Genomic DNA, 18152 nt, shown 5'->3' with positions numbered 1-18152 from the left:
CCAATCTCAGAAGGAGGGACTCGGCGTCTGACTGACTTGCCTTTTCACCATTCAGTTCCCTGTTCGGCTTAGTTAGCCCCACCTCCTCAGATGTGACCAATCAGAAGCACCGTCTCTCCGACTTCCACCACCTCCCCACCAATTGAAGACCCGGGACTCCCTTTGGGTTGGGCAGAACCCCAAAGGCGGGGAGGATGGGAGGAGAAAAGGGCGGAGCTTTTCGCCTCGCCCCGTCTTCAGGGGGGCGGGCAGGGGCTACTTGCATCGGCAGTGGGCGAGAACTGTAGAAGGACGTGAAGGTTGGCTAACCAGAGCTTACGCTGGCAGCCCAGTGAGCCAATAGGCCGCGGTGAAGGGGAGGTGGGGCGGGGCCAGCGGGGTTGAGAGGACGGTAGGCGGCGGACTGGAGAGCTGGCGCAGCTGCTGGGGTGGCAGCGGCTGAAGTGGCGGCAGCTGCGGCGGCTGCAACAGCTTCGGGCTCGGGGTGTTGGCGGCAGCGCCGGCGGGCTGGGCTGCGCGGTGCGGACCCAGGCGCGCGGTCCAGATTGCTGGGGCGGCGCGTGTAAGAATCCGAGGGATGCGAGGGCTTGGCCCGGGGGAGAGGGCAGGGGTCAGGGGTCAGAGGGTGCGGAGTAAGAGGTTGCGGCTGGGTACCCCGGTGTGGGAGGTGGGCTGGGCGCCCAGCGAGGCCGCTGGGAAGTCACTACCGCGTTTCTCTCCGTCCAGCCCAGGCTGGAGCTTTGCACCCCCTCTCCTCGCCCCCGGCTCCCTGGGGCGACCCCCACGTGGACTCCCCGATCGGGGCTGGGAGCACGTGGAGCTGGAGCCGGCGCTCCCGCCTCTTCCTTCCTCCTCCGTCTGCTTGTCTCTCCGCCGCCCTCAGGTGACCCTGCAGGAGTCGCATGCCCGAGTCAGGCTGCCCCAGAGGACAGCGGGATGGCACTGGCCCTCGTTCCCTGGGACCTCTCCTCAGGGGTGACCTTCTGGGTCCTCTATAGAGGGAGAAGCAAAGCCCACGAAGGAGCATTGGGCTAGGACTCAGGAGTCCTAGGTTCTAGCTCTGCTCCTGCACTGTGGGACATTGGGCAAGTCCCTTCCCCTCTCTGGGCCTCATTTTTCTCACTGTAAAATGATAGGTTCGAATTCAAATTGGGGAACTGGTTCTAGGAGTAAGGTATAGAGTAGTGGTTAAGTGGAGAGAGTCCTTGAATTCTGACTGCCTGGGTGGAAATCTGGGCTGTACCACTTCTGTGTGTTTACTTACAAGAGGCAAGTTAAGTTAACCACTCCAAGCCTCAGTTTCCTCATCTGTAAAGTGGGGTTATTAGCTAAGGTAGGATTTCTCAACAGCAGCACTATTGACATTTTGAGCCACATAATTCTTTATTGTGGGAGGCCTCACTTTTGCTTTGTAGGATATTTAGTGGCATCCTGGACTCTACCCACTAGCAATCCCCACACTCCCATGTTGTGACAATCAAAAATGTCTGCTGGTGTCCCATGGGGTGCAAGATCACCCCAGTTGAGAGCCATTGAGCAGTGCGTGCAAGCAAGTAGACATATTAAACAGTTAAAACTTAAAAACCACTAGCCATTATGATAGTAATGATAAAATTAAGAAACCTCAGTGAGTTAATAGATTCTCCTGCCTTCAAAATAAATACAGGAAATAATTGTCAAAGCTGAGTAATGGATACAGCGAAGTTCATTTGTATATTTTCCACTTTGGAGTATCTTTGAAAATATCCACGGGAAAAAGTTAAACCAAAAAAATAATAAAAACATAATTCTTAAGACTGTAGTGTCTCATCTGGGATTTCCTCTTCTGCCTCCCCACTATTGAGATTTAAAAGGAAAATAAATCCCTAGATCTGGAGGAAACTTTAAAAAGTCTTCTCACAGGAAGTTCGCTGGGCAGAGAGCTAGCTACAGGCTTAGGAGCAAATAGAATGGTATTTACTTTTGCTGCCTTGTTTAAAAAGATGTACTGTTCCCTACTGATGCACCGGCGTTCCCTGTTTATACATAGGGATCTGCTTGGAGTTATTCTGATGATTTCTGAAAGAAGTAAATTGCCCAGTTGCTGTGCACTGGGTCAGTTCAGAGACAAAGTTGATGGAGCCAGAGTCAGCAGCTTGAGGAAGGAACCTGCTGGTGTTTTCACATTCAAAGGTCTGCAGTCAGATCTGCTGAGTCTTTGCTTTTCCTTTGGTCCTTCTAAGCGGAAGTGGGAATGTGTATAAATAGGAACTATAATAGGCTAGTTCTGAGCATTTTAAATTGGGAGTTAAGGATGAGCACTTTTACTGTGTGACTCTGGACATCATTTTTAAAAATACTGTTGTTCTTTTTCCTTTTCTCAAATGCCTAAATCTAGGAGAACGATGCCTATGTAAGAATGATATGCATTGTTTACCAGCAAAGTTCAGAATGGTCTTGGGAGTCTGTGTCTAACTACTCCTGAGAGGCTGCTCAGTAAAGCTGAAGAGAAAGATGTGTATATATGTATTTAAAAATACATACACAAATATATATATGGGCAAGTGTAGGTCACCTGGTATACTAACTCTTTACTGGTCATTGAAGCTAGGTGCCACCAAATCTAGCACCTGGACTTCAAGGAATTGTAGTGTAATGGCTGGGAACACAGATTGGGAGTCAGACTGCATAGTTCAAAGCTTGGCTTTCCAGCTGTGGGTTCTTGGGCAAGTTATTTAACCTCTCTGTGCCTTAACTTTCCCCCCTGTAATGGGGGGATAATAATCCTATTAATATCCATCTCTTGGGGCTATGATGAAGTTTCAATCACCTTTTACTTGTAAACTATTGGTACGTAATACTTAGTACTCATTAGGTATTAACTACTATTATTTTCATGGTTGTATTTTTTTGTCTTTAAAATCTTTGTAATTTTTTGTCTTTAAAATCTTTATAAAACTCACAAATAAATATAAAGGAGGTAGAGATGGAACATATTAGCCTTAATCTCATTCTCGAGACATAATTACCTTTAACTTTTCAGTATTTGTTCTTGCAAGAGTTTTCCCCTCTTATTTTAATGCTATTATACTGTAATAGCTCTTCCTTTTTTAAAAAAAAAAAATTGAGATATAATTGACCATTTTAAAGAGTATAATTCGGTATCACAGTATATTCACAAAGTGTGTAATCACCACTATCTAATTCTAGAACATACTAGAACATAACATTATCAGTTATGGTTATGTTTTAATAATTGTCTTTCTTTTTTTTTTTTTATCCCCCAAACCTAGAAGATGTCTCTAATGGAGGAATTTCTGAGAAGCACCTCTGGCCCAGTGGCTTTGAAACGGAGCTCAAACCAGAGACTATTTAAAGCCTTGGACATCACATCCTGAGGGCTGCAGGAGAGGAGAACATGGCTGTGAGTCTGGATGATGACGTGCCCCTCATCCTGACCTTGGACGAGGGTAGCAGTGCCCCACTGGCGCCCTCCAACAGCCTGGGCCAAGAGGAGCCACCTAGCAAAAGTAAGACAGTGGGGTGGGCTTGGTCCTACTTTTCTGTTTTAGAGTGGGGGAGATGATATGGGCTTTATGGTGTGATCGGAGAGGTGTGTACCCTGTTACCTGGCCCCATGTTTGAGCCTCAAGTTCTGACACAGAAACTACTTCTGGGAGACTGGGGGGTTCTGATCCCACAGCCCCAGCTTTGTCACACTTCCGGGGGTCCAGCTTGCCCTCCTCAAGCCCTCGTTCCCTCAGCCACTTGCCTGCCTTGCACCTGAGTTACCTTGGCTTGTCCATGGATGCTTGGCAGGGACCTCGGGCAAACCTGTTCCTTGGCTACCTTCCCTGCCCCATTCCTTGTTAAAAAAAGAAACAGATTTCGACACCAGCCTCCGTCTGTCCCCATCTGAAACCGTTGGCAGGAAGGCGGAGCTGACTGCTTCTCTCTGCTCCCTCTCAGGCCCCGCGTTGCCCAGGACAGGGTGGAAGGGGGCGAGCATTTGTCATGATCCATTGATTTGAGGGTTTGGGGTTTTGCTTTGTCTTCCTCTGAACCAAAGCCTAGCACAAAGTGAACCCGAGAGAGCTGGTGAGCTTTAAATTTTTAAAAATTTTAAGTGTGTTTCTGGCAGGATGAGAGGCCTTAAAAACCTTTCTGGTCCTCATCCCAAAGCTGTTTGTTTTCATTTGCTCGGGCCTTGGGCTCAGGAGACACTTAAAATAACCTGCCTTTTCTGGAGGGTCCTACGATGTTGGGGATCAGTGCTTTAGGGTCTCCTTAGCAAATGGATGTTCCTCCAGTGCCCTGCAGCCAGGGCGGAGGGGTACTGTTCCTCTCCAGTTCACAAGGGAAGACACTTGGGCCCAGGCAGAGATGAGCCAGGCTCTGCCATCTCCTTTGTCCAGAGAGAACAGTTGGGTTGCAGGGTGCTCGGCAGCCTCCCCTGGGAAGTGAAGGGGAGCACTGTTCCTGGGGATGAGAGTGTGGCGGGGGCCCTGGCTTCCTATAAACGGGCCTCTCTTTGCTTTGACGTGTTCACCCCATCTCGGGTGGCAGAGCTGGGTTGCCCAGGAGGATTAGAACATAAACCAGATTCTTCCCTAAGCACCACTCAGGGCCAAGAAAGCAGTGACTCTGATTTCAGGCCCTTATCTAAGACCCCCTTGCAAGGTAGGCAGTAGTATCCCTATTTTGTAGGGGAGGAAACTTGGGTCAGAGAGGTTAAGTAATTTGCCTGAAGTCACACAGCCAGAAAGTGGTTGAGGAGAGACTTTGAACCCACAAATGTCTGACACCAAAGTTCCTTCCCCTCCTCTTCTTTCTCCTTTCCTCCTCCTCTGGCTCCACCTTCTCCTTTTTTCTTCACAAGCCCTTAATAAATGTGAGCTAAGGCCCTTAGCATTTATATTATCTCATCATATAACCTCAAGATAGAGTTACTGGTATTATCTGTATTTTACAGAGGAAGAGAGAGCCTCAGAGAGGTTAGGTGACTCGGTGCTTAGGGGAAAGGGATGTAAGGAAACGTGGCCCAGTCTCGGCTTCAGAGGAGGATACCACCCAGTGAGGGAGGGTGCTTGGCCTGCTAAGGGTGTGGCTCTTGTCTGCAAATAGCCAGGCCCAAGATCCTAAATGGGAATCCTGTCTGTCATTGCGAGTGCCACTTTTAAATCCCTCCAGAGCGTCTGAGCTGAGGGTGGGTGTCCAGCTCTCCTGTGGGATAAAAGTGACAAGAGTGACCCAGTCCTGTGTCAAGACCAGGCTTTGATCCGGTGATGGAGCTTGATGAATAGGAACTAGGCCACAGTGACAATAAGACTCGCTTTGGATAGGCCATCAGTGAGGTTGTTTTTATCTTGGTAAAGTTAGTGGCTTATTTTGGTCTGTTTCTTAAGAAAAAAAGAAATACATAACTAACTGCCAGGGTCCAGGGACATTGTGTTTTCTGCATCGTGCATTAGTGCCTCAGTTTCACCCTTCCACTGGGTCATTTGCTAAAACCTCAAAGGGCTAGTGGGTGTGATCCCCCAGGCTTGGCTGGGAAGAACGTTAGGGGCTCTGAGGAGGGGAGAGATGTCAGAGGAGCTTTGCTCTGCCTTAGCATAGACCTTTGATACTTCACGCTTTGATTCTGGCCTTGACCTTCCTCCCTGCTGTCTGAGCATCCGTCTAAAACACGCCTCCAACCTGGCAGTTGCCCTGTCCTCATGCCCCTCAGGACCTGCCCATCCCTGCAGGGTGCAGGCCAAGCTCTTCAACTCGTGCACGTGGCCTTGCGTGTTCTCGTGCCTTCTTGCTTGGCTGGTCCTCCTCTGTGCCTCAGCCCAGAATGTCACACTGTTTTTAGCTCGGTGAGTCCCCAGCGCGTTCTTAAACCTCTCCACCTTGCTGGAAAGTCTGTCTGGCATGCCTTCCTCAGCCTCTTGTTTGCTCTGTAGCTCCAGTTCTGTCTTGAAATCCCTGCTGATAACACCTTCTCTTTGAAGCCTTCACTGAACTTCCCCTTCCTGGCAGAGCTAATGACTGACTGCCCTTTTCTGTTGGTGTCTTGATTAGGCAAGTAGATTACTGGGTGGTAATTACTTGTTTGGCCATCTGATTACTTCCTAGGCCCTGAGTTCCATTCATCTCTGTGTCACGTAGCCAGTGTCTACATACGTAGGTACCCAACAAATCACGGCTGGAATAAACCTAGCTGGGTTTCATGGCAGGGACTGAGGGCCTGTTAGAGGTGGGCGGTGTTCCTTCCTGCCTCTTCTAACCAGTGTTCAAGTCCCATTTCTCCCAGCACAGCTGATTGTCCCCGAGGCCACCATCACTGACCAGTCTGTGGCTGCTGTAAACCCTCGAGGTATTAGGGAGTTGGCAGAATGCAGACAGAGGCTGTCAGCAGAGCTGGCAGTCACATGGGCATGAGCCATTGGAAACTAAGCACATTCTCTAAGGGTGTGATCCTTGAGCAAGGCTGGGCCTTCGTCCTGACCCAGCAGCCACTGTATCCTTCATCTGGCTCAGAACCTACAATCTGCTCGTCTGCTTGGGTGGCCATAACTAAAATACCATGCATTGGTGGCTTGAATGACAGAAATCTAATTGCTTACAGTTCTGGAGGCTGGAAGCCCAGGTCAAGGTGTCAGCAGGTTTGGTTTCTTCTGCGGCCTCTTTTCTTGGCTTGTAAGCAGCCACCTTGCTGTGTCCTCACATGATTGTCCCTCAGTCAGTCTGTCCATCCTCTTTTTATAAGGACACTAGTCCTATTGGATTAGGGCCACCCATAAGACTGCATTTTACCTTAATTATCTCTTTAAAGGCCCCCTGTCTCCAAATATAGGGACATTCGGAGGTAACAGGGGTTAGGCTTCAACGTATGAATTTTCGGGGGACAATTCAGCCCTTAGCCTTCCTACCCTTTCCTCAGAGGCTAGTACCCAGGAATCTGGCTGCGCTGTCTGTGACCTTTAACCCTGTGCTAGGGCCTTATCCCTGCAGGAAACTGGAGGGTTTGGATTCTTCTCCGTATGTGGGGGAGGATGGATTCTGTGCAAGACTCAGACATCTCTGGGCTACAAGAACGGCTGCTGAAATGCTAATGAATGACTCACAGGCAGAACGGTGTCAGGTTGATAAAGGAGGCAGGTATGAGCAGAGGTATTTAAAGCCTGGGAATCAGGAATAACCTTGAAAACAGTCAGTGGGGCTGGTGTGTGATGGGGCGGTTCAGAGACAGCCCACAGTCCACACTGCGCATCAGGCAGTGTCTAGACCGCCACGTTCAGGGAATCAGAGGGTCTGGGGTCTGAACATTGTGGGCAGTGTAAGGAATTTTCCAGCATCATTCTGGTCACACTCAGCTGTTGCCTTCTTGTTGTCTTTAAACTCTACCGCTGGCTAAGATGGGCTGCACCATTTGCCTCTTCTGAGCGAGGGAAGGATTGGGGATGAGGTTTGAGCAGGGCACTCAGTCTCTGCCTCGGTGCTGGGTGACAAGCCACGCAGGGGAGGCCTAAGGTAACAGCAGAGAGCTCCCCTCTCCCTCCTTCACCCTGATACCTGGCACACGCCATCGGGAGTTACTAGGACCCAGTGCAGGTGTCAGCAGTGTGGAGGGTCACTGCCCTCTGGCAGGGGTCAGCGTGTGGTGCTGTCTTTCCAGAATCTTCGTGTAGCCAGAGCCAGTTGGCACCAGGCTCCATCAAGGTGGGCCAGAGCTGTTGGCCCAGGGCAGACACAGCCAGCAGGAGCTGGGGCAGAGCAGTGAGGCTGGTCCCAAAGGACGATCCACCCAAGGCGGGCTCTCTGTCGCAGAAATCTGTGCTGTGACTCTTTCTCTGACCGGGCGTCCTCCGTGTACTTGTCAAAGAGTGAAGGAAGCCTGAGGGACTTGCACAGCTTTAGTCACTCGTGATACCCTGGGTGGTGGAGTGGCTGAGCTGAGTATAGAGCTCAGCTTCTCCAAGCCCTGGCCTCTGCATGTGTAGCATGGGACCACGATGGCATCTGTCAGTAGGGTTGCTGGGGGGACTTAGGTCATGTGTGTGGTCACATGGTCAGTGCTCAGCCAGCCACAGGCATTATTGTCATGGTAGAGGCTGGGCTGCTGCTTTGGGTCCGGAGCCCAGGCTGAGACCCGGATCCTTTTTGCCTGTCTCCTGGCACAGCGGGTGTTCCCTGGCGAGCTGGGAAGCTGAGGCAGCCTGGCAGCTGGAGACCAAGCAGCAATTCTGTTTTCACATCTTCCCACAGAGCCTGGGCATTGGCACCGCTGGAGTCATTCTCCCGGCTTTTTTAGGGTCTCACCAAGGCAGAATGCCAGGTGTCACCAGACTGGCAGTGGCACCAATTAAAATGAGCAAGTATCCAGCATGCTGGGCTGGAGCCTCATAACTGAGCCTTGAAGCCGTCCCTTCCCCAGCCCGCCACATCTTCACGGGGGGGATCCTGTCTGTTGCCTGGGGGCCCCTTGCCACGCGATGCCATCTCTGCTCTGCACGCAGGAAGCTGCCGTGTCTAACTGGCAGTCATGGCAGCTTGGTGCAGGCTGCAGCGCCTGCTGCTCTCCCCTCCCCTGGTGGCCTTAGGGAGGGCTGAGTTCACGTTTGCTCCGAGAGCAGTTCATGAGCCAGAACAGTCGACTTCTCAGCCTCCCAGTCGGGGAGGAAACAGTGGAGGGCTTGGATCCTCACAACGGCGGGCCTCTGGGGTATCTGGTTGCATTGCCCTCCCCAAGGCTGCCTCCGATTACAGCACAGAGGCCCAGGAACGAAACTGTGCTCTTCTGAGGAAGCACCAAGGGACTAAACCCAGGAGGGACATCGGTCCTGTCCTTAGACAGCCCCCATCCAGTCCTGCCTTGGTCACAGAGAGCCCGGGGGACAGCTCTCCATTCTTACCTTTTTGCTGGAGTGAATTCTCTCATTTAGACATTTCCTGAGTCTAACTCTTCTCTGCCTTCGGGTCAGCCTGAGTACCGCTGTGCACTACGGTAACAGTGGCCACGGCATTCAGCCCTGCGTGTGCCAGGCAGGGTCTGCAGCACTTTGCATGTGCTGCCTCTGTCGTGTGGTCGTCCCAGCAGGTCTCGGAGATCAGTGCTACACTGTCATCTTACAGAAAAGGCTCTAAGGTCACGAAGCTGCCTCGGCAGCATTTGGACCCGTCTTCTGACTCCAGACTAGTCTCTTACCTAATATGCCCCCGGCCGTGAAGTAAAGCCCTGTGAATGCGGTATTAATAGAATTTTACCTGAATGTCTTTCCCAAAAGGAAGTTGGTTTCTATCTTTATCTTTTTTCTTAATTAAACTTTAATTTCCTACAAGGCAATTATGCTAAATTGGAGTTCCATACCTGGAGCTCCCTTTCTTATTGTAAAAATTGCAAAACTGCTGGTGTTTCATTGTAAAAGGTGTATTGGGTCAGCCCAGAGAACCTCGAAAACACAGGCAGGTGAAAACCAGACCGCAGAGACAGCCAGGATTTCTCCTGCATGCACGCATGCCCTGTCCCCGTTCTTCCCCTGCACGGGCGTGTGGCTACATTTCCATCGTGGTGATTGGAACAAGAAAATTTGGGCTGAAAATGGGAATTCTCAGGAGCCTGGGAAAGGAGGAACAGCTTGGCGGGGCATGAGGGCGGGTAACCTTGCTGAGGGGGCGACCCCCTGAGGTGGTTGGTCCCAGTGACAGTTGACCCCACATTGGGACTTGCCTCAAGGAAGTCCCTGGTCTGGGATGGGTACCTCATTGGGGCCACTGTGCCTGGTCGCCTTTTGTGCCTGGAACCTCTTTGCTTCATTTGCTTTTTTTAGAGGTACTTTTTGTTAGAGGTACTTACCCCGTTGTAAAAAGCACAGTTTGTCCCCTACCCCCTACCCAAACCACTCCTGAGGCTCTGGTTCAGAGGAAGTGACCTGAGAGCGTGGGTGGCCTGGGGCACGCCGGGGACAGTGTGCGCTCTCTGAAGGGCCAGCCGCTGCTTAGCCCTGCCCAGTTGTCATCATGTAGGCTCACAGGCCGATTGTTAATCACATTTTTTGATTTTTCAAAAGTCAGAACCCACGCTTTTCACCAAAAGTCTTCGGACTTTTAAATATTTTGGCAACAAATCCACACATTTTCAACACAGCCAGCCGAATAAAATCTGGTCAATATGCTGCCACTTCATGACCTCTGACATGGGACCTGACATGGGACATTGCCAATTCAGCCTTTGTTTTCTGTTCAGAACAAACTACTGCAAATTGAGGGAAACAGCACGAAAGCAACCAGCAAAGTCTCTGTGGCCAGTGAGGTCATCTTCCCCTCCGGGTGGCATTCGGTGGGAGTCAGAACTGGTCAGGCCACTTCCTCTTTGCCTCTAAGGGCTTTGCCTAAAGAAAGACCCGATTTCACTGGGCTTTGGAATCCACTTTGAGGCTCAAGGGTGGAGGTGTCTAGGGCAGGCAGGGGACAATGCATGACAGAGCAGGCGGGCACGTTTCCAGGAACCCCTGAGTCTTTGTTTTCTGTTTATCCTTTCCTTCCTCTGAGTTGTGGTTTGCATGATCCTCTCTCAGTGGAGTGTCCATTTTCCATTCTTCCTCCTTATCTGCATCCTATCCAACTTCAAGACCATCTTTTTTTTTTTTTAAGTGATTTGATCCAAGCCAGCTATGACCCTGTTTTTTTTTTAAGCTTTGACTTTGAGATGTGTCATAAAGATTCAAGTGAACATTAGAAGTTAAAAAAAAAAAAGAAATGGTTTAATAGCTAGTGTTCTTCTTCTTCTTTTTTATTTCATTTTTTATATTTTAGTTTTTTAGAGACAAGGTCTCGCTCTGTTGCCAAGGCTGGAATGCAGAGGCGTTATCATAGCTCACTGCAAACTTGAACTCCTGCTCTCAAGCCATCCTCCCACCTCCGCCTCCCAAGTAGCTGGGATTATAGGTGCATATCAATATGCATGGCCAATTTTTAAAAACTTTTTGTAGACACGGGGTCTTAGTGTGTTGCTCAGGTTGGTCTCGAACTCCTGTTCTCAAACGATCCTCCCGCCTCAGCCTCCCAAAGTGCTGGGATTACAGGCATGAACCATAGCACCCGGCCTTTCTTCTTTTTTTTAATCATCACCTGTCAACTGAAAAGAGTTTTTCAAATGGCTAATGCATATTTCTTTAGGACTTAGAACAATTGGCTCTGGAAGTCACAAGAAATGTGTCAGCTGTAGTAGTTGTAGACTGTGAAGAACTTATCGTCCGGTTGGCAGTGAGACAAATGCATAGTTAACCTGTGTGGTATACATTATAACTGTAGAAGGATTTAGGGGAGGTGGGCATGGCTTCTCAAGGAGGTGGGAGGCGGGGGCAGAAGGAGATGGAGTCAGTCTGCTTGGTTTGGGAATGGGGTAATGTCAGGAAAGGCTTTAGAGGAGATTAAGCTTGAATGTGCTGAGTCGTTAAAGAGACGGCAAACAGGAAGTGAAAGATTTCCCACAAGAAAGGATCAGGGGCCACACGGGTGTAGGAGTATTGGAGCGGGTGGGTGGGAGTGCAGGGTGCTAGGGTTAGAGAGGGGAAGGGTGAGGTTGGATCCAAGTCTTGAGGGTCCCCTTGCCTCCACCCCTAGAGCCATGCTGAGCAGTGGGCCTTCATCCTTGGTGATGGAGGAGCCCAAAAGCACTTTAAGCAGAGGAGTCACCATCACATTTCAGGGGAGTGTCTGAAAATTCACTCATGCTGCCCTGCCGAGAGTGGCTGGAAAGGGGTGGCAAGACAGGCAGCGTGGTGACGGCCCGGGGACACAGTGGTACTTGTTTTGTCTGGCCCAAACAGTGTTTTAAGAGGTAGCATAACCAAGCAGGAGTTTGGTCCCAGCATGCACAGCTTAGCACCTGTCGTCTGATGCCCCACCCCAGCTCCCCACCCTGGTTACCTGCTTGGTGCCTGTAGGCGTTTGGGTTTGCAGCCCCTGGATGAATTCTGATGACACAGCACTGCGGCAGGAGATGAGGGAGCAAGTGATGACGAAGTTCAGCCGGCGGAATAGCAGAAGGTCAACTTGTGGACAAGTGTGATTTGCAGAGAGGTGGGAGTTGGGGATCCTGGCAGAGAAACGGAACATCCCGGGCAGGGGAGATGGCGGGGGCTGAGGTGAGGGGTGTGAGCCTTCCTGGGCTGGGCCGGAGAAGAGCGTGCTGGGGCAGGTTGGATTTGGGGCATGGTTTAGAGCATGCACTCTGGGGTCAGTCAGGCCAGCCGAGTTTGAATCCAGCTCTGCCATCTCCTGCTGGGACCTTGGGCAGGTGGCAACCTCTCTAAGCTTCCTCCTCGGTAAAATGACACCGTAAAAGGTCCTGTTCTGAGCTTTAAACAGGATAGCACATTTTAAATAACTAGCTCAGTGCCCGGCTGATAGCAGGCTGAGTGCTTGGGGGATGTTAGCCATTGTGATTAGGGTCGGGGTCATAGCTGGCAGAACCAGTTTATAGAGCGCCTACAGTGCCCGTGGCAGGAGTTTGCACTTGGTTGAGTAGGGCGTGGAAATGCTAAATGTGTTCAGACTGGAAAGTGACATAATGACAGTGTGTCTTCCTGACCTCTTCCAACTCTGGATGCTGTCTCCCGCCACCATGATAACATCCGAGGTTAGAAGCCCTGAGGTGGGTCACCCCTGAATAGGGGTTACTTTTCTCCCTGGAGTTGGGGAGGTGGATGGAAACTCCCAGGCTGTTCTACAGTGGCAGAAGCCAGATTTGGCATTTTTCTGTCTGTGTTGGTCACCCTGACCAGCCTCTGAACTTCCCCAGGGCCTCATCTGGACTAGGCCTATTCATCGGGGCTGCCTTGAAGCTGCATGCAGTTCCTGCCTCTTAGAAGGCATTCAGGAAACACCTGGGCATGCTGAACTGATGAGTCCTTTCACCGGCTCACCTGGCCTGGGCGTGGCCCAGGAAGGTGCTTCTCCTGTTAGCAACATCCCATCCCAGCAGTGTGGGGTGTGGAGGAAGCAGTTAGTGAAAGAAAAGCAGAGTGGATGGATGGTAGGAAGATGTCCCAGCTGTGCCCGGCCCTGCCCCCCTCCCCCCCATCTTTGTCCTTTCTGATCCCACTACGCCCAAGCTCCTGGGATCAAAAGGGACCTTGAAGTCCCAGGGCCACTTTCCTGATTTAAAAAGCATTAACTTCTAACTGTTTCCTGCAGAAAAGTTCCTGCTTTGTTCCAATGCACCAACGCAACCCCCTAAACGACCCACTCTGATCGTGGCTTGATCAGGAAGTTCTCAATTCTTATCCTCCTTCTCGATAAAGCCTTGATGTCCTGTCTTTCCCGTCAGTGGAAAACCCACCCTTATAACCACCCTTCCTGTATCGAGGAACTGGCATCTTGGAATACAGCTTGGGTGTTTGGATTACAAATTATAAAAACGTTCTGATGTATTTTAGCTATAGAAGCAAGCAGAGAACATAATATTGCTGCAGCAGCAATACCTTTTTATTTTTTTTTAATGGCATGGTTTAGGGGTTTTGTTTTTCCATGGTAGACTCAGCCATGTTCAAGAAGCTCCTGGGTGAACCTTTCGGTGGCTTCTTCCCGCAGCATGCGTTTGGGACACCTGCAGGTGTCTCCTTGAGTGCTGCTTGCCAGGCCACCCCTGCTCCTTGGCCCGACAGTGAATCCAATAGCCGCAAACTAGAGTGTCCTTTATGCTACCTTAAATGACAAAGCCCCCTCCCCAGAGCCATTCTTGTTACCTTCCTGTGAGAGGAAGCAAGCACTGACTGCAGTTGTAAAGAATGTGTGCAGTAGTGTTGTGGATGGTCTATTATTCTGGTAGCCCTGTGAAGGCAGTGGCATTCATCCCCGTTGTGCAGATGTGCAAGTCGAGGCATGGAGAGAGCAGTGATCCGTACAGGCAGGCCATGGAGCAGTAGGGTTTGGCCATTCAGCAAGTGTTGCCTGGCATGCAGGGATTCCCAGGAGGAGTTCGTGGCATCCCTTTGCTCTCTTACGTCAGAGTCCTGGTACCGCTGTTTTCAGGCCTTGCCTAAAAGGAGCATTCCTCTTCTCTAGTAGCCTTGAAAGTTCCAGTAACATCAGAGTGGGCTTGAGGAAACCATAAACCTAGGCCACCTCACTTGGTGAGGGTTAGGCCAAGTTCTTGAATGGCATAAAAGACAAAGCCCTAAAAGACTGTGTGCTCTGACCCACCTTCCCAGTCTGGCAGTGACCCTGGCACTTGACCTTGCCAGGCCTTGAGGAATGTTGCCTCAGTTAGACTCCTTCCTGGCTGGTCTCCATTCTTCTATTCCAGCCTAGAAATCAGGACCAGAAATTAAAAGCCTTAAAACATAAGCCGCTCACATAACCTCATTTACGTAATGATCGCATCATCTCATTTATTTCCTCGTCTACACCACCTTCACTACCAAACTTCCCCCTGGGGCTGCCGTCTCTCTTGCTTCTGACGAATGTGTTCCCGCCTCAGCTTTCTTCAGCTGAAGACCTTTGCAGCCTTCCCCAGCCTGTGAGGATGGTGGTGGCCGTGTGGCCACAGCCCGTCATTCTCTGAACACGCCGTTTATGCCTCGTTCTCTGCTCTCTGCTGCACAGGGGCCCGCTGACTCCCCAGCACCTGGATGAAAGAGATTTGATGCATTGAATCGGGGTTCACTTTGCACCATGATGGACTGCGAGAAAATGGAATTTTGGTGAATTAGGTCATTTAAGATAGGGGCGGGAGGGCTGTTTGGCAAAGAATCCTTTCACAGGACGAATGCTACCCCTTCACTGTCCAGTTAGGTTTTGTAAGTCCCGTTCCCCTCAATCAGGGCTTAACCAGTTTGTGAGTTTCTTTCTCGTGTGTCCGTGCTGCACTTGAGCTGGCTGGGTGGGACAGGCAGGGAGGCGGTGTGCCCTGCCCAGTGTAATTCCCATGTCGGTGGCTGTTGTTCTGGATGCTGATCTGTTACACAACTGTGTCTCTTTCTGGTAGCACAAGTTTTGCAAAGGCAGGGACTGTGTCTTTTCTACACATACCCTGGGCTCTTAAAAAATGTGAAGTAACATCTGGGAGTGAGTCACCAGGTTCCAGAAACACCCAGGGTCCCAGGTGACTCTGTCTGTCACAGCTCAGCCAGCCCCTGGAGCCGTCTGGGGTGACGGGGAGACTCGTTCACGTATGATCACACCAGAAATAGCCCGGGTGAGGCATGCCCACACTCCCCCTAGGAGCAGCCTACTTTCCGGATCTTTAGGTCTCTGCTTCCAGCTTTGCGCTGTCTAGGAGCCTGCACGTGGCCTGGAATTGCCGTGTCAGCCTGGTGTGCTCAGTCCCCACCTTCTCTTGCCCCTGGGCTCCCCCCCAACCACCCCACCATTCGTAGACCACTTGTCTCTCTCTTTAACCTCTCCTTTTGTTAGACTGGGGTTTTATTTTTTTCTCTTATTCCTGTAGCTCTTGCTGAACATCAGCTCAGGCAGAGCGACTGTGCTCAGTGCTGGCTAATGGCTTGGAGCGGCTCCAAGCTGCCGGATGCGTTGGCTCTCGCTTGTGGGTGGTCATCGGCATGCGTGATGTCCTCTCTCTGTGGCTCTCCAGGGGCCCCTTTTCTTGCGGGATCGGCCAGCCGTTCGCACTTGGCTGGCCCGCCTGGTTGTTTGGAACTGCAGTTTTTACTGCACACCCCGGAGCCAGTCTGGTAACCTCAACAGGGCTCAGGTTTTATCAGTACCAAAGTCCACTCAGCCCCCAGGCTGGCTGGCACATTGGGTTTTGTTGCATGTTATTTTTCGCTCTTTCCTCTTGGAGACCAGACAGCTGTCCTGGAGTGCAGGGGCTCAAAAGTCTGGAGATGGGGGTGGCACGGGCAAATTCCTGGGCTGTGAGGAATGTGTGTGTGTTAGGGGAGTAGAGGTATCTGCTGACACTCTATGGCAGTTTAACATTTCTTTAGAGTCGCTCAGTCTGCTGCAAAGGATGGGGTTGAATTTCTGGCGTCATCTCTTGTTAGCTGAGCAACCTTGAATGAGGAGCTTTTTCCTTCCTGAGTTTCAATTTCTTCATCTGTAAAATGGGGATATGAATATCTATAGTGTGAGTCTGAGCCCCTGAGTAGGTAATCAAAGGACTTTCTGCATTAAGGACTTGAGCTCTTTCTTCCTTTTATTAAGGTCTCCAACTTCCTCTTAAATGTGAGCTGGTGTTTTGCATTTTCTGAAGGATATTGTTGTAGCGATGGAGGGACAATAGTTAACTTCCTTGGCTACCATTCCGGTTGAGTTGCCGGGAGAATTAAAACCAAGTAGCCCCATCTCCTGCCCATTCTTTAGCGTGGCTTCTCGGTTTCCATTGTATTTTTCTTTATTCATGATGCCTCTTTTGTTGGGCTACCTTCCCCACTTGACAGAAAGGGAAACTGAGGCAAAAGGCAGGGAAGGCTGTGCCCAGTGCCTGGCCACTGACTACACGGGGTTTCTGGTCCCTGCAGAAGTGGCATGCCTAGGACGTCAAGCTCTCTGTAGGATGTAGACTTCCTGCCACCTGTCACTACCCCGAGGTGCCTGTGCCTCCCTGCCGCCTTGCTGCTTGTTGGTGCTCTTGTAAACAAAGCCGCCCGCAGCAGCAGCAGATCTGGGTGCTGGGGTGTGGCCGGCGTTCATGGAAGCTGAGTCCATCCAGCCGCCGAGGTGCTGCTGGGACCTTTGGTCTATGCTGAGTGGACACCATCAGCTAACACATCAGTAGCCTTCACGCAGGTTGAGTCTCAAGCCATACTGGTTCTTCCGAGCACGAGTTGTCTGCCAGCCTCTTGCAGGGGATCAGAGAGCACCAGTGCACAGTGAAAAATGCCTTCAGTTTCCATTTGCTCTTCCATGGCTCCCTTCCCTGTCCCTGTGCATTTCACAATTAGCATTTCTGATGCCTCCAAGTGAATACGGAACAGATGTTCGCACAGGTGCTGCGCTCTTCACTGGGTAAACAGAGTAGCATTTGCGGCTTCTGTGTGTGCGTGTGAGAGAGCGAGCGCGGGGCGTAGAGCCTTTGCAAATGTTTCTTAAAGCATCTGAAGCGCTTTACACATGGGGGGTGCTCGAGAAATACTTTGTGAGTAAGTGAGTGGTGGTGGGAGGAAAAGCCCTTTGTTTCCTAGTCAATCCCGTGGCAGGGGAGCGGGAAGTACAGCTCCAAGTTGGCCGTTGAAATTCGCGGACTGAAGAAGTCATGTCCTTCCTCACCAAGAAATTACCCGTGGACATCTGGCAAACCGTGGGGCGTGCAGCAGGGACAAGACACAGTGCTCTGTCTCAGGAACGGTGGTTAGGAGGATTAGACAATGAAGATGACCTCTGGTGGCCCCTGGCAGATTTAACCTGCCCTATAAATGTGAGCTGCCCGCGGCTTCCCTGGGAAAAGGAATTTGCGGTTTTGCCCGTGCAGGACGTCTGTGGCTGGGTTATGCGGTTGCCCAAGACCAACCACCTTGGCTGTGCATTTCCAGATGGCACACGGGTCACGTTGCTCCACCGTGAGGACCCAGGGACTCAAGTCCAGCTCTTCTGCGTGGCTTACCGCCTGGCCCACAGCTCCAGCCTGGCGGAAACCTCGGAGGCAGAGCTAAGAGCTCAGCTGCCTGTCCACTTCCTCACTCTGTGACCTTGGGCAAGTCGCTTTGCCTCTCTGGGCCTTAGTTTTCCCCTCTGTAAACTGAGGATGGTAACAGAGTCTCGTTGGTAGGGCCTTTTTACACTTAGAAGAATTAATAAATGTAAAGCCCCCGACTGCGTCTGGTGTGTAGTCAGCGCCGGGCGTGAGCCGCTGTGGCCGGGCTTGTCATTTCCTACTGCGGCAGCCTTCTCTGGTCTCTGGCTCTTTAAGCTTCAGGATTACTGAAGCCTCTGCAGCCTCCCAGACAGGCCCTTCTGTTTGCTTCTCTGCTCATGCATGGCCTTCCCTGTTTCTGGAATGTGCCCCTCGCCCCGCCCACCTTGTGAACACCTCCTCATCCTTCATCCTTCAAACGCCAGCTCTGGCATCGCCTCTGAGCCCCTCCCTGCCGCAGCCCATGGGCCCCCATGGAAGGCAGTTGTCACCACAGCCTTTTCTAGGCTGTCGTAACTAACAAATGACTTCAGGGCACCAGGATCACACTTCATGTCCCTTCCTGATTGGGAGCTCCATGAGGGCAAGA

At 51.2% G+C, this 18152-nt stretch overlaps 1 protein-coding gene across 4 annotated transcripts in view; it reads left to right on the top strand.

Moving 5' to 3' along the window:
• The first annotated feature begins 379 nt into the window (after positions 1–379).
• TPCN1 (two pore segment channel 1) overlaps positions 380–18152 on the top strand; it is a 55870-nt gene continuing 38097 nt past the window's right edge. Inside the window, exons 1-2 of one of the 4 annotated variants that reach the window (XM_045534772.1) lie at positions 380–562; positions 3276–3509. In XM_045534772.1, the coding sequence (XP_045390728.1) occupies positions 3398–3509 (112 nt within the window). In that variant the 5' untranslated portion in view covers positions 380–562; positions 3276–3397. Of the gene's footprint in view, positions 563–2038; positions 2173–3272; positions 3510–18152 lie in introns of those variants that run through there. The other 3 variants (XM_045534771.1, XM_045534773.1, XM_045534768.1) reach the window with 3 other exon arrangements.

The sequence above is a fragment of the Lemur catta genome, chromosome 21 (assembly GCF_020740605.2).
Source record: "Lemur catta isolate mLemCat1 chromosome 21, mLemCat1.pri, whole genome shotgun sequence".
Classification (NCBI taxonomy): domain Eukaryota; kingdom Metazoa; phylum Chordata; class Mammalia; order Primates; family Lemuridae; genus Lemur; species Lemur catta.
The sequence above is the reverse complement of the archived record's forward strand: the minus strand, read 5'-3'. Positions and strand labels throughout refer to the sequence as shown.